This window comes from Scyliorhinus canicula, chromosome 1, assembly GCF_902713615.1.
Source record: "Scyliorhinus canicula chromosome 1, sScyCan1.1, whole genome shotgun sequence".
NCBI lineage: Eukaryota > Metazoa > Chordata > Chondrichthyes > Carcharhiniformes > Scyliorhinidae > Scyliorhinus > Scyliorhinus canicula.
This window is the reverse complement of record NC_052146.1, coordinates 134,836,940-134,850,696: the sequence shown is the minus strand read 5'-3', so window position 1 is coordinate 134,850,696 and position 13,757 is coordinate 134,836,940. Positions and strand designations below refer to the sequence as shown.

At 43.3% G+C, this 13,757-nt stretch overlaps 1 protein-coding gene and 1 pseudogene across 5 annotated transcripts in view; one reads left to right on the top strand and one right to left on the bottom strand.

Annotated features, from left to right (window-relative positions):
• macf1a (microtubule actin crosslinking factor 1a) overlaps positions 1-13,757 on the top strand; it is an 837,043-nt gene that overhangs the window by 130,950 nt on the left and 692,336 nt on the right. The window contains exon 1 of one of the 5 annotated variants that reach the window (XM_038800551.1): positions 3,377-3,769. The exons of the other annotated variants lie outside the window; for them this stretch is intronic. Coding sequence (XP_038656479.1) covers positions 3,676-3,769 — 94 coding nt within the window. The 5' untranslated portion in view covers positions 3,377-3,675. Of the gene's footprint in view, positions 1-3,376; positions 3,770-13,757 lie in introns of those variants that run through there. 5 annotated transcript variants of the gene reach the window in all.
• On the bottom strand, positions 6,208-7,178 carry LOC119967732 (annotated as a pseudogene).

Genomic DNA, 13,757 nt, shown 5'->3' with positions numbered 1-13,757 from the left:
CTTTTACCTACTTGATTCAGACTGGTCTGTGGCCTACTAAATGAACCTTCATTGCACTCCCCCTATAGTCAGTATAACCTTCCTTGGGTATGAAACTAAAGGGGCTGGAGGAACAAAGGGATCAAGAAAAACAAATAGCTAAATTATTAAAAATAGCAGAGCCAGTTGATAATATCATAAAGAGTGGAAACAAAAATGGAGTTCAAAATTAGAGGAATGGAAAACAAAATCAGTGAGCTAAGGTTAAATTTATATAGAAGCTTGGCGAGACCGCACTTGAGTACTGTGTGCAGTTCTAGTGTCCATATTGCAAAGTGGAAGCACTGGAGAAAATGCAGAAAACAAATTACAAGGATATTTCCAAAATTGAGAGGGCCCAGCGATCGGGAAAGTGAGACCAGCCTGAAGTTACTTTATCTGTAAAAGAAAAGTCTGCACTTCTTGGCGGTCTGTAAAATTCTGAAGAGATTAAATAGGGTGTGTGTGGTAAAATTGTTTCCATGTTGGGTTAATCCAAAACCTGGAGACTAAATAAAAGGCACCTGTAGTGAGAGGTCAAATAAAGGACTTGGGAGCAATGTCTTTACACAGAGAAAGATAAGAATATAGAACTTCCTGCCACTTGCAAATGTTGAAGTAGTTAGCAGTGATGTAATTAAGGGGTGGTTTGAGGACAAAAGGAATAGAGCATTGGGGACAGGGGCAGTATGGGAATAGATATTAGAGTATAAACATAGATCAATGAGGCCAAACGGTGTTTCTGTGCTGGAGATTCTACATCAACTTTTCTGAAAGATGTTTTTCCAAAATAAACCAACAACGAGACTCTGGGTTGTCTCAGCATCTTCAAAAAGAAAAAAAAAATCCCTTTTTTAGAGGACGTAATTAATAAAACAACTAAACTATTAAAAACAAAGAAAATGTATAAAATTATATCATAATGCTGTTAACATTGTCTCTGTTGACCAAACCACTAAGGAAAACTTCAACCACACAAACGAATGCCTTCCGAGCCCACATGCAGATTCAAAGTAATATGATCTTTAGGCTTTACACAACCGTACATGGCAAATGTGGTTGTTTGGTGTTTCATTTAGTTGTGATATGATTATTTAATCTCACAATAATCTCACTTGCCAGTGATGTGATTGGTTAATCTCTCTATAAACTTACCTATCAGTGATGTGATGGGTTGATCTCTCCATAAACTTACCTATCAGTGATGTGGTTGGCTGAGCCCATCACAAATTCATTTGCCAGTGATAGGATCGGGTGATCTCCCCACAATCTAATCTCAGAGCTATATTATTGGTTTATCTCCCCATAATCTCATGTGACAATGTTGTGATGGTTGAACGCACCAGAATTTAACCATGCAGTCATGTGATAGCCTGATTGCCCTATAAATCTCACTTTCTAGTGAGGTGATTGGTTAATCTCCCATAATCTCATCTGGCAGTGATGTAATTGATACATTTCATAATAATCTTACCTGACAATGCTGTGATTGGTTGATCCTATCTTATTCTTCTTTGCTAGTCGTGTGAGTGGTTGGCTCTCTCTATAATCACACCTAGGAACATATGAGTTAAGAGCAGGAGTAGCACATTTGGCTTCTTGAGCCTACTCCACTTGGCTAAGATCATGGTTTATCTGATTGTGGCCTCGGTGTTCCTGTCTACACCTATACCCTTTGACTCCCTTGTCAGTCAAGAATGTATCTAACTCAGCTTTAAAAATATTCAATGACTCAATCTCCACTGCTCTCTGGGGAAGACAATTCCACAAACCAATGACATGCTGGGAGGAAATTTCTCATCTCTCTTAAATTGAAGGTCCCTTATTTTTAAACGGTGTCCCTGAGTTAAGAGTCCCTCCCATATAAGGAAACATCCTTTCAACATCGACCCTGTCAACTCCCTTCAGGATTTTATATATTTCAGTAAGATCACCACTAATCCCCAATAGACACTGACACAACCTGTCCAACCTTTTCTCAGAAGACAGTCCTTTCAGCCTAGGAATCAGTTGAGCGAATATTCTCTACAGTCCTTTTTTAAATAAGGAGACCAAAACAGCCCAGTACTCCAGATGTGGTTTCATCAACATCCTGTACAACTGTAGCAAAACTTCCCTACTATAACTTTCCATTCCTCTTGCAACATACAACACCATTCCATTTGTCTTCCTAATCACTTGCGGTACCTGCTAACTTAAACAATTTGCCAAACAAGACAACCAGATCCCTCTGTACCACAGAGTTCTGTAATCTCTCTCCATTTAAATAATGTTGTTTTTCTATTCTCCCTATCAAAGTAGACAAGTTCACATTTTCCCACATTTGCCAATTTACCTAACCCATCTATAACCCTTTACAGACTCCTTATATCTTCTTTGCAACTTACTTTCCTACTTATCCTGGTAACATCAGTAAATTTAGCAATTATACATTTGTTCCTCTCATCCATTTCATTCATTGGAGGTCTGGATGCCCCAGCACTGATCCTTGTTGCACTTCATTGGTTACTAATCCTAAAATGACCCATTTATCCCTACTCTGATTTGTGTTAGGTAACCAACCCTCTATCCACGGTAATATGTCGCCCCTATATTATGAACTCTTATTTTGTGTAGTGATCTTTGATGTGGCACCTTGTTAAATGCTTCTTGGAATTTTGAGTACAGCACATCTATAAATTCCCCTTTATCCACATTGCTTTGTCACTTCCTCAAAGAACTCTAATAAATTGGTCAAACATAATTTCCTTTTCACAAAACATGCTGACTTTGCCTAATTATATTAGGATTTTCTAAGAACCCTGCTATAACATCCTCAATAATAGATTCCAGCATTTCCCCGATCATCCAAAGATGCACAGGTTAGGTGGATTTGCTAAAATTGCCCCCGTTGTGCCCAAAGATGTGCCAGTTAGCTGGGGTTACAGGGATAGGGCAGGGGAATGGAAAGTGGTAGACTCATATAATTTACAATGCAGAAGGAGGCTATTCGGCCCATCGAATCTGCAGCGGCCCTTACAAAGAGCACCCTTAGAGGGATATAGGAGGATTGTTGCAAACTCGATGGACCAAATGGCTTCCTTTTGCACAGTGGGGAGTCTATGGTTCAAAGGGGTAATGCAATTGGTTGATGTCTGCAGAATCTCATCTTAGTGATGCAATTGGTGCATCTCTGCAGAATGTCACCTGGCAGTGAATGTAGTTGGTTGATCTTTCCATAATCTCACCTGACGTTATTGTGGTTGTTGGCCGCCGTCGCTTCCCCCCCCCCCCCCCCCTTCACCAGTTGGCCGTTGAGCCGGCGGGAGCCCAGAGGCGGCGCTCTGACTCTCCTCAGCTCCTGGGGAATGTAGTCGGCCTGTGCGCGAGAGTGAGTCAGACTCCGGGCGGCGCTGCCAAACAATTTGCCGGCGGGGGGACTAAACCATTCATCAGCAGAAAAAAAATATATAGAAAGGGCAGGGAATCGGCGGGGCGGAGACTCATCCCCGGGAAGAGCTGACTGGGAGTCCGTTGCAGTTTCACTCCCATCCCGCGGCGCTGGCTGGAAGCGAGCCCGGGGAAGTCGGGTTAACTCCGTGTTTGTGAGCCGGTGAGAGCGGGGCCGATTGCACTCGGATCTCTGGTACCGGGGAAGCGGCGAGGATTGCTGCCACCATGGCCGGCTATGTGCCGGGTCAGCTACCGACCACCTTCGCCGAGGAGAAGGAGTATGTTCAGGCCTATGAGGACGTTTTGGAGAGATACAAAGGTAATGGGCAGCTCTCCCCTGGAATAACCGCTTCTCGGGGCGAAACCTACCGCCCGGCATCCCATCAAAAGGTTCACACCCCGATAGAAATAGAAATTTACCCTCTGAACGTTCACATTCGTAGCAGCACCGGCATGTCCCTGCCATAATTGTACATTTATTTTCCCTTTTCTTCTCACTCTCCTCACCCCCCCCCCTTTTTTTTGTTCCTTTTCATCTGACCCGAGGTGTTTAATTAATCGCCGAGAAGGTTGTTTTTGTTGTTGTAAGTGGCACAAATCCAGTATTAATTGTTCAAATGCCCCCAAGTTGAAAACAGAAATGAGAAAGATGCTGTCAAGTTCTGCAGGGCTTCGATTCTCGGTTTTGTTTGGACATAATTCTTCCCTAAATTCACGACGCCCTTTTTTCTTATTCATGTGACAGTCCTTAGTGTTTTTATTTTCACACCAAGGCTCATTTCCGAAATAAATTTTACTGGGGTTCAGCGAGGTTTGTTACTTGTCCTATTCGATGTGTACTTGTCGGACGTTTAATAGATTTTTTGAAATGGAAATTAATTATTTTCCTGTCTGATATTAACTAGTCGCATAATCCGGATGCTGGAAAGTAGATTATTTACAGGAAGAGCAATTAATCTCTTTGTCTTAATCAGCAAACTACCATTTAGTTTTAAATGTACCGGATTGATGGATAAATTGCTCACGCAAGTGAACGGCGAGATTTGTAGATAACGTTTTAATTCTGATGGTTGTTCTTACTGGAAACTTGGGACCTGTTTTTTTATTTCATCCTACCGGTCTGAGACAAGGTGTGACAGACCTGCCCAGGGAGGTGGCTGCATTGCAAGTTCAGACTTTTACTGAACAATAGGAAGAGGATGTTTGTGGGCAAAGAAAGATTGTTCAGAATGTTCTTAATCTGGTGATGCAATAGATCTGTCCGCTAAATCAGTGCACAATACCACACTATTTCCAGAACGAAACTGGATGAATTTCATTCAGTTGAGATTTCACAAACGGCAGATAAAAATCCCCCTCCCCCGTTTCTGACCTTCCTGCTCTCCAATTTATCGCTTCATTTAAAGTACATTGAGGTTGCTCGCTTTTCTATGTAATGTAATTTTAGGCATACAATTGGATTTAAAGTCACTATATACCATGCAGCGGTTAGTACTTTGCAGCATTCATAATTTAACACGCGTTCCTGAAGAGACACCCACTTGCACATTTTACCTATCATAATAGACTTGTATATACGGAGATGTGTTTTAAAGGTCAATTTGAACCCGTTACACCAATGCAGTATTCCTGTGCCTGCCTCCCTCCCTGCGAGAGCTCTGACCAGGAGCCTGAAACACAGTTCAGAGTGAGCTATTGGGACCAGTGCGTGCGCATTGGCAAGGAGGCCTGGGATTGCTTTAGAAGTTGCTTCAAATAACAATGTAAACCTATTGAATCTCACCAGAAGCAGGATGCACGATTTGAAGGGGCTGATTGACAGTTTGTGATTTGTAGCATAGAATTCGATGTTAAATAGCGCTGCAGCTAAAACTAGATTGCGGTTTTGTTTAAAATGACTAGAGTGAGTGAATTTGAATTTTCCCCCCCACACTTTCATTGTAATGCAAAGTGTCGTTATGGCCGGTGTTCGTAGTCAAGCATTGTGTCAAAACCGTTACTATTTTAAAAATATTTTAAATGCTCCTTGAGTCCTTCAAAGTCATTATTTAAGGTGTATGGATCCAATGCAAGAACTTGGTAATCTGATTAAATAATTTTATTTATGAAATTGTACAATTTCGGATCATAGAATCATAGAATTTACAGTGCAGAAGGAGGCCATTCCACCTATTGAGTCTACATCGGCCCTTGGAAAGAGCACTTTATTTAAGATCATGCCTCCACCCCATCCCCGAAACCCGACCCAACCTTTTGGACACTAAGGGCAATTTAGCATGGCCAATCCACCTAACCTGTACATCTTTGGATTGTGGGAGGAAACCGGAGCACTTGGAGGAAACTCACACAGACACAGGGAGAAAGTGCAAACTCCACACAGTCACCTGAGGCTGGAATTGAACCCGCGCCCCTGGAGCTGTGAGGCAGCAGTGCAGGCCACTGTATCACTATGCCGCTCAGAATATGGAGACTTGATTTTAATCATTAGCAACAGAAACTGGAATAGACCACTTGCCCTGTTGTGCCATTCAATTAGATCACAGCTGCTCGGTATCTTCAATAATCCACTTTTTTAAATGCCTACAATTTTTGATTTATTTAGGTGTATTTCTTGCCTTGTCTAACAGTCAGAACTTTCTCTTCCTGGAGAGGGTCAATGTGATGAGGGAGTTGAATGTGCAGGTTAAGGGCCATCAAGGGGGGGTTAACCAGTGTGAAACGCAGCAGCCTCTGGGTCGCCAGGCTGACTTTCCACCTTTACTCCTTGGTGGAAATGTGGATTATCAGGTCAATGACCCTATTGCTGTAGGCAAACACAGTCGGACCAGGAGACAAGTTTCACAAAATTATCATTTAGCGCAATCCCGGCACTCGCATCAAAGATGGAGAAATGTGAATCCCTGTGAAGTCAGTCGACACAACCTGGTCCTCTGTGTATCCCAGGATTCCTTTCATGGGTCCTTCAGAAGCTTCCTTCATGGCCGCCTTGATGTTATCATATTTGGCAGCCTTTGACAGATGGCAGGTCAGATCAACCACAGAGACGTTAGTAGTTGGCACCCGGAAAGCCATCCCGGTCAGCAGGGATGGCTTTGCCCACAGCCTTAGCAGAACCATTTGAAGCAGGAATGATGTTCTGATGGGTGCCTCTACCATCTCTTCATAGCTTCCCGGAGGGATCGTCCACTGTCTTCTGGGTGGTTGTGTAGGCATGGGCAGTGGTCATCAAAGCCTCACCAATGTCATTGATGACTTTGGCCAGAGGAGCGAGGCAGTTCATGGTACTGGAGGCATTACTGACAATGGTCATGCTCTTGTCGAATTTGTCATGATTGACACCCACGACGAAAAAGGGAGCATCGGCAGACGGGGCAGAAATGACCACTCGCTTGGCACCGCCCTTCGGGTGAGTCGAAGCTTTCTCGAGGGTGGTGAAGACCCCCATGGTGTACTGCGTACTGAGCCCTGGCGCCGCACCACTTGATGTTGGTCGGGTCATGCTCCTGGAAAATGCTGACATGTTTTCCATTGATGACGAGTTACCCATTCTTGACCTTGACTGTTCCTTTGAACGATCTGTGGGTAGAGTCATATTTGAACATGTAAACCATGTAGTTCACATTGAATGGGTCATTAAAACCATTCAACTCCAACTTGCCATTGGCAATGGCCTCCTTGGAGACCAGATGACCAATGCATCCAAATCCGCTGATGCCGATCTTCACCATGTTTCTGTGTCTCAGTTCGGGCTCTTTGAGTGCTCTGTGTGAGTCTTGGCCAAGGGAGGGGCTGTGTCTCTTCCTCCAGTCCTGTCTGTGTCCCCATTTATCCACTTGATTTCATATTCCTTGATAACCTTGCAAGATCATTTTTCATTACCATTAATATTGGATTTGGCTTATTACAATGGATAGAATTTTAAAGAGGGTGAAAATAAGTGCGCATTTGATTCTCGTGTACTTAATGGGCTCAGGAAAATTACTTTTTTGCTTTTTCTGTCTTCCATTTGTGAATACAAGAAGAACTAAGTCTGCCTGTGGTGAATTTTATCATATTTTTTGTCTGCATGTAATGACTTCAGTTTTTTGATTTAACTGCAGTGTGGTGTTTGTAATATTGGGACCCAAGTACCTGAGGTGGAAACAAATGTTATGCATAAAGATTTAGGAAGTTTTTGCAAATCATGTAATTGAAGCTGCTACAGTTCATACTTTTAGAATTTATAATCCACAGAAATGTTTATTCTTGTTATGTAAAGCATTTGGAGTTGGCTGCAAAGTCTTCTGCCAGGAACTAGAAAGAGAAGCTGAGAATATGGTGCCATCTTTAGATTGGAGATATTTTATTTTCACATTTTTACTTATAAATTGAGGTTACATTCAGTTGTAATAGTGTAAAACATTTCCAAATAAGCTGTGAATTTGCGCTGGAGAAATGAGATCCATGCGATTTACATAAGAGGTGTTTGCAGTTGGTGTCTGTAGGTGCAATCAATAACGGATTATTCCTCCTCCTTGCTTCTTTCATCTGACCACCATTTGTCCCCACTAGCAACTAATTGACCCACGCCACCTGGAACACTGGTACAGCAAAAGCAATGGGACCCAATAACATCTTGAAGAGTTTCACCCAAAACCAGCTGTGCTCCAACCATACTGCTCTAGCACTGCAACAACACTGGCATCTACCCTACAATGTGGGATGTAGCCCAGATATAGTCTGTCCTCGAAAACCAAAGATAAATTCAATCCAGCAGTTAATGCCTCATCAGCCGACTGACAGCTAGCAAAGTGGTGGTCGGCATTACCGACTTTGCTATTAATTGGCAATTGCTCACCAATAATCTGTTCAGTGATGCTCAGTTTGGGTTCCACTGGGATCCCTTTGCTCTGCATCTCAAACATAGACAACTGAATTTCGGAGATAGTTGAGAGTGTGATTTCTTGTGCCAACTAGTATGATTGTCTGTGCCTTCGAAGAATCTAGTTTAAAAACTGTAATAATAATAATACTCCCTTATTGTCACAAGTAGGCTTCAATGAAGTTATGTGAAGAGCCCCAAGCGGCGGGGGAAGAAAACTCCATTGGCTTGAGTCATACCAAGCACAAAGGAATATGGTTGTTGAAGACCAATCATCATGCCACCAGAACATTATGACAGGAGTTATCATAGATTATCATAGAATTTACAGTGCAGAAGGAGGCCATTCGGCCCATTGAGTCTGAACTGGCTCTTGGAAAGAGCACCCTACCCAAGGTCAACACCTCCACCCTATCCCCATAACCCAGTATCCCCACCCAACACCAAGGGCAATTTTGGACACTAAGGGCAATTTAGAATGGCCAATCCACCTAACCTGCACATCTTTGGACTGTGGGAGGAAACCGGAGCACCCGGAGGAAACCCACGCACACATGGGGAGGATGTGCAGACTCCGCACAGACAGTGACCCAAGCTGGAATTGAACCTGGAACCCTGGAGCTGTGAAGCAATTTTGCTATTCACAATGCTACCGTGCTGCCCACGGCAGTAGGGATAGTATCCAAATTCCAACCAGCTTCAGCTTCTTTATCCACAATCATGCCTCCATCCTAAGGCCTGTAGTGGGGTGTTCACTTGTGATTGCAATGTTCAGTTCCATTCATAATTATGAGATAATATAGCAGCCAATTTCCCCTACAGCAAGCCATGATCAGCATTTGGGTTTGGGTGAATAAAAATTGCAAGTAATATTCGTGTCACACAGAGAGAATGTACAGACTCGCACAGACAGTGGCCCAGCAGGGAATCGCACCTGGGACCCTGGTGCTATGAAGCCACTGTGCTACCGTGCTGCCCTACTGTGCCACTGTACTGCAGCAACACACCAATGTGTAACAGAGACAGTAAAGTGATCATTGGAGGTGCACACCTCTATAAATGACACTCTGTTCAGATTTGAATGTGTTTCTATCATAATGGCACTATGTCTGTGAGACCTGTGCATCTGAATTCCTCTTTTGGATGTTTAGATGTATTAATTCCAGATTTGAGCTATTTTATCCGCCTGGACTTGCTTTCAGCTTATCAGGTTAAGAAATCAAGCTTTCATTCAGCAACTTTTAATCTGTGGCTCATGATAGAACAAGGTGTCATGTGAAATGAGATTTTATTATAAATGGATTCTTACTGCATTGCAAAACATCTTGTTTAATAGTGTTTTTTTTTAAGTTAAACAAAGAACCTCTTCTAAATGTTACCAAAATCTAGTTACTGGAACAAATAGTTATAGACCATTAGGAATTTATTTTGAGATGGTAAATATTAGTTTTAAAGCAGGGCATTGTTTCTGTGAGAGCAATAAAAATGTTTAGAAGCAGAAATAATACTCAGGAGGCTAAATAATGTTCATGCGAAAAGCCAACTTGGAACTTATTTTAAATTATTTTCAGAGATAATTTATCCTCCTAATAAAGAGCACACATACTGTTTGGTTCCCAGTGTATGCTGAACCTCTGCCTTTGGGTTCATAAGGATGATTTGCACCCGTCTCATTTTGGTATAACAGGCCCTAATAATTCCTTGCATCTGACTGGGGTGATATCCATAATTTCTTGGTAAGGTTAATACTGATCTTTCGCTCTTCACAGTTGTCTATAGGCTGTCCACCTTGGCTTCTGGCTTGGCCTTAGTTTTGAGCTGATCATGCAGTAACCCCATGGGTAGCAGAATGATGCTGATACTATTTTAAAAAAAAAAAAATTTAGAGTACCCAATTATTGTTTTCAAATCAAGGGGCAATTTAGCATGGCCCATTCACCAATCCTGCACATTTTTGGGTTGTGGGAGTGAGACCCACGCAGACACAGAGAGAATGTGCACACGGACAGTGATCCAGGGCCGGGATCGAACCTGGGTCCTCGCTGCCATGAGGCAGCAGTGTTAACCACCACACCACCAGTTTGCTGATACTTTTTTGATACTGACACTGAAATTTTAAACTTGACAATTTGCTGACAGATCTGGCCTCCTCTTGCATTGTCTTTTTTCACTCGTCCATGCACCTGCAGTATGAACTGAATGGTGTAATTTCTGCTGATGGGCGTAAATTTATTTATTTGTTTTCTTGAACTTGATAAACATGGGGCACGATGCAATGGCCATGCTGTGCCGAAGCAGCTCGCCGCAACGCAGTGTGGCTGATTAAAACTGGGAGACCCTGCTCCTGGGATCTACCTGGCTCGCAATGCCTCGCGAGGTCGAATTCAATCTCGTGAGATGTTGCGATGTGAATCCCGGCCATTGTGTGTGGGATCACTTTTTAGTACATTAGCATATTAAAGCGAGAGCTAGTCTCACTTTAATGTGCAGATTCCTGAGTTTTCGAGGCTGGGATCTATCTCCCTTGCCTCGGAGACTTCTGATGAGTGGCGTTCAGCACTGGTCTCCACAAACGGGGACCAGATGGAATGGCACTCTGGGGATCTCCCAGGTATTTGCCCTTTGGGCAGTGTGGTACCCTGGCAGTGCCAGGCTGGGAGTTTTTGGGTGCTGGCAGTCGGGTCAGAGGTGCCCTGCGTGGGTGTTGGGGGGTAGGGGCCCTCCCATAGTGCATTGGAGATTGGGGGCACTCTGAGGTCTCTTCCTGCACTGAGACATTCTGGCAAATAGAGCTCCTCAGTGCTGAAAACGAGGCTTTGCGGCCTCAGCCACGTGTTTCCTTTTAGTTGAATCACGCCCATGGTATGGTATTATACGGTGTTATGCAGGCTGGGAAGTTCAGCTCTCCCTATAATGAATTAGCTGATCTCAGTCAGGGCTGTTATTGCAATATTACGGTTTGCATTTCACGGTTTATTTGCAAAAAGATATATCCAACCAGGGTACATGTTCTTGCTTGCTGTGTAGTGACATTAGCAAACATCTGGAAAGGCATTTTGTGTAGACATACGATTGGGATTAGTCAAGTTTCCTTCTGTGATCCAATTCTTTCGTAGCACATCTTGTATAGCTTCCCTTCTGAAGGATGGCTATGTGAATGAGGTACTGGCAGGCTGTTCGATAGTAATGCAATGTATTATTGCCTTCAGAAAAGGAGGGCAGAAATTTTACTATTCCACATGTAAAATATGTAAAATTTAGTGATCTGAATTTTCAAATATAATATCTTGTTTTATACCTTTATTTATTTGGCATATTGAACAGTCCTGCATGCATTCAGAATGATGAAGGAAATACATTATTAAATTGTTCTGCAACTGGGTGAGGATTTCCACAAAACACTCCAATTATTTATTTCTTTAGCTTGAACTATCAAATATTGAATTTGCCACAAAAGCAAATACTGCAGGAGCTGGAAATCTGAAACCAAACCACAAAAATGCTGGAAAGACTCTGATGGGTCATCAGCCTGAAAAGTTAAGTCTGTTTCTCTCTCCACAGAGGGTGCCAGACCTGAATCTTTCCAGCATTTTTGTTTGTGAATCCTTGATTACATTTCCTTAATGCCGACCAAATGCAAAAATATATTGTTGCACAGTTTGTTTTTGGGTTCTGTGCCAATTTGTTCCTTTTGCTGAATGCATCAATTAACAACTTTATGGTGACCATAACTATTTTTCATGGGTGAACACAGTGAATGACAACAATAATATTGACCATAGGAGCCTTGCAGTCAAGCCCAACCTTGTCCTTGCTTGATGCCCTTATGCATGTTGTAGCCAGAGCGAGCAGAACAGGAGCCCAGATTTGAATTTATTTTTGACCTGGGGTATTGAATCAATTTATAAGAGTTGAAACTGCTACCTCAGAAAAAAGACCTTCCCTATAATATGCAAATAAATGTTAGGAAAGTAGCAATGCCCATTAACCTAAGATGGTATCAATGGTTGGAACTGAAATCCATGTGCATGTCAGTGGTTGAGGCACATTGAGCTCTGGTGTAGGAAAACAAACTTGCAACATTTAGCATAGTCACAGTTTGTCCTATTTGCACTTTTCTGTCCTTTCTGACTTCATTGGCACTCGTCCCTGAAAGTGCAAAATTACAAATGATTGTAATAAAAACAGAAAATCTTGGAAACACTCAGGTCATTCAATCCTATCATGGAAACAAACAAATTAATGTTTCACTTGTCGATCTTTCATCAGAATTGAGTCTCAAATGAGTAAAGTTGATATTATGGCCAAGGGTTATAAAGTGCCCAATAGAAAGACGAGGTACAACCTGGATAGCTTTTGTTGAATTTCTTTGGAACAGTGGAGAAAGCCAAAAATAGGTAACAGTGATAACTTAAATCAGCGGAGTTATATTTGCAACTCGTAGGGTGCGGTTTAGGGAGTTACATTTGCAACTCATAGGGCATGATTTAACGGGAATCAAAACAGAGTCCTGTTTTGGTTGGGCTTAACGGGATGTTTCTTGATGCCTGCGGCGTTAAGAATGACCCATGATCAAATGGGGCTTTTCTTTTGGCGTTTGCGAGGAACACCCCACTAAGGCAGCTCTTACCTGATCACAAATGCCATCCTGATCTCCCCGATCTCTCTAAACCCCCTCACGCGGCCTCCGGGTCTCCCCAACTTGCCTGTTTGGGGGTCCTTAAGCCCTACCTCATGCCTCATGAGGGCAGGGCACCCTGACAGTGCCCCTGGCAGCACCACCCTGGGCAGCAATGTCAAGGTGCTTGGGTGGCAGCAGGAGTGCCAGGGTACCACCCTGCTCAGTGCCCTGACACAGGGGGGGGGGTTCTGATGGCCGGGGGGGGGGGGGTTTCTGATGGCCTGGGAGAACCACACCCTCCCAGCTGCAGTTACACCTGGTCCACATTAGAGTGTACCAGTGCTAAACTGCACCATGGCGAGGTCTCCCAGGTGCGTATGTTCGATCCCAGGCCTTGGGAGAATCCGTCACAGACCTATTTAATGAACCTAACTGCCTAGTGAGGTCCAGATTGCAATGTTTCACTAGATTTCGTAAGGCATCCTGAGTATCTCAAATCTCACGAGAGGTGTCTTGTGAGATTTAACGGCCTCGCCGTGTCCCAAGTCGGGCGCGACAAGGCTGCTCGATAGCACTCATAGTTTACAGCTTAATTGCTCCATCTATTTTTCATCTTCCCAAGTTGAAGGAGATGACACCATAAAAATCAGATGGGCTGGATTCGGAACACAAGAACTAGAAAAAATATCCATCAATTTTAGTCTTTCAAATTTCAACTGGCCCGGCATTGCGCCCATGTTTGAGGCATTCACCCTCCACAGCACCTCACACCACAGCCCCTCGTCCAGCGCCATCCCCCAGCTCCTCCCACTTGGCATTAACCCC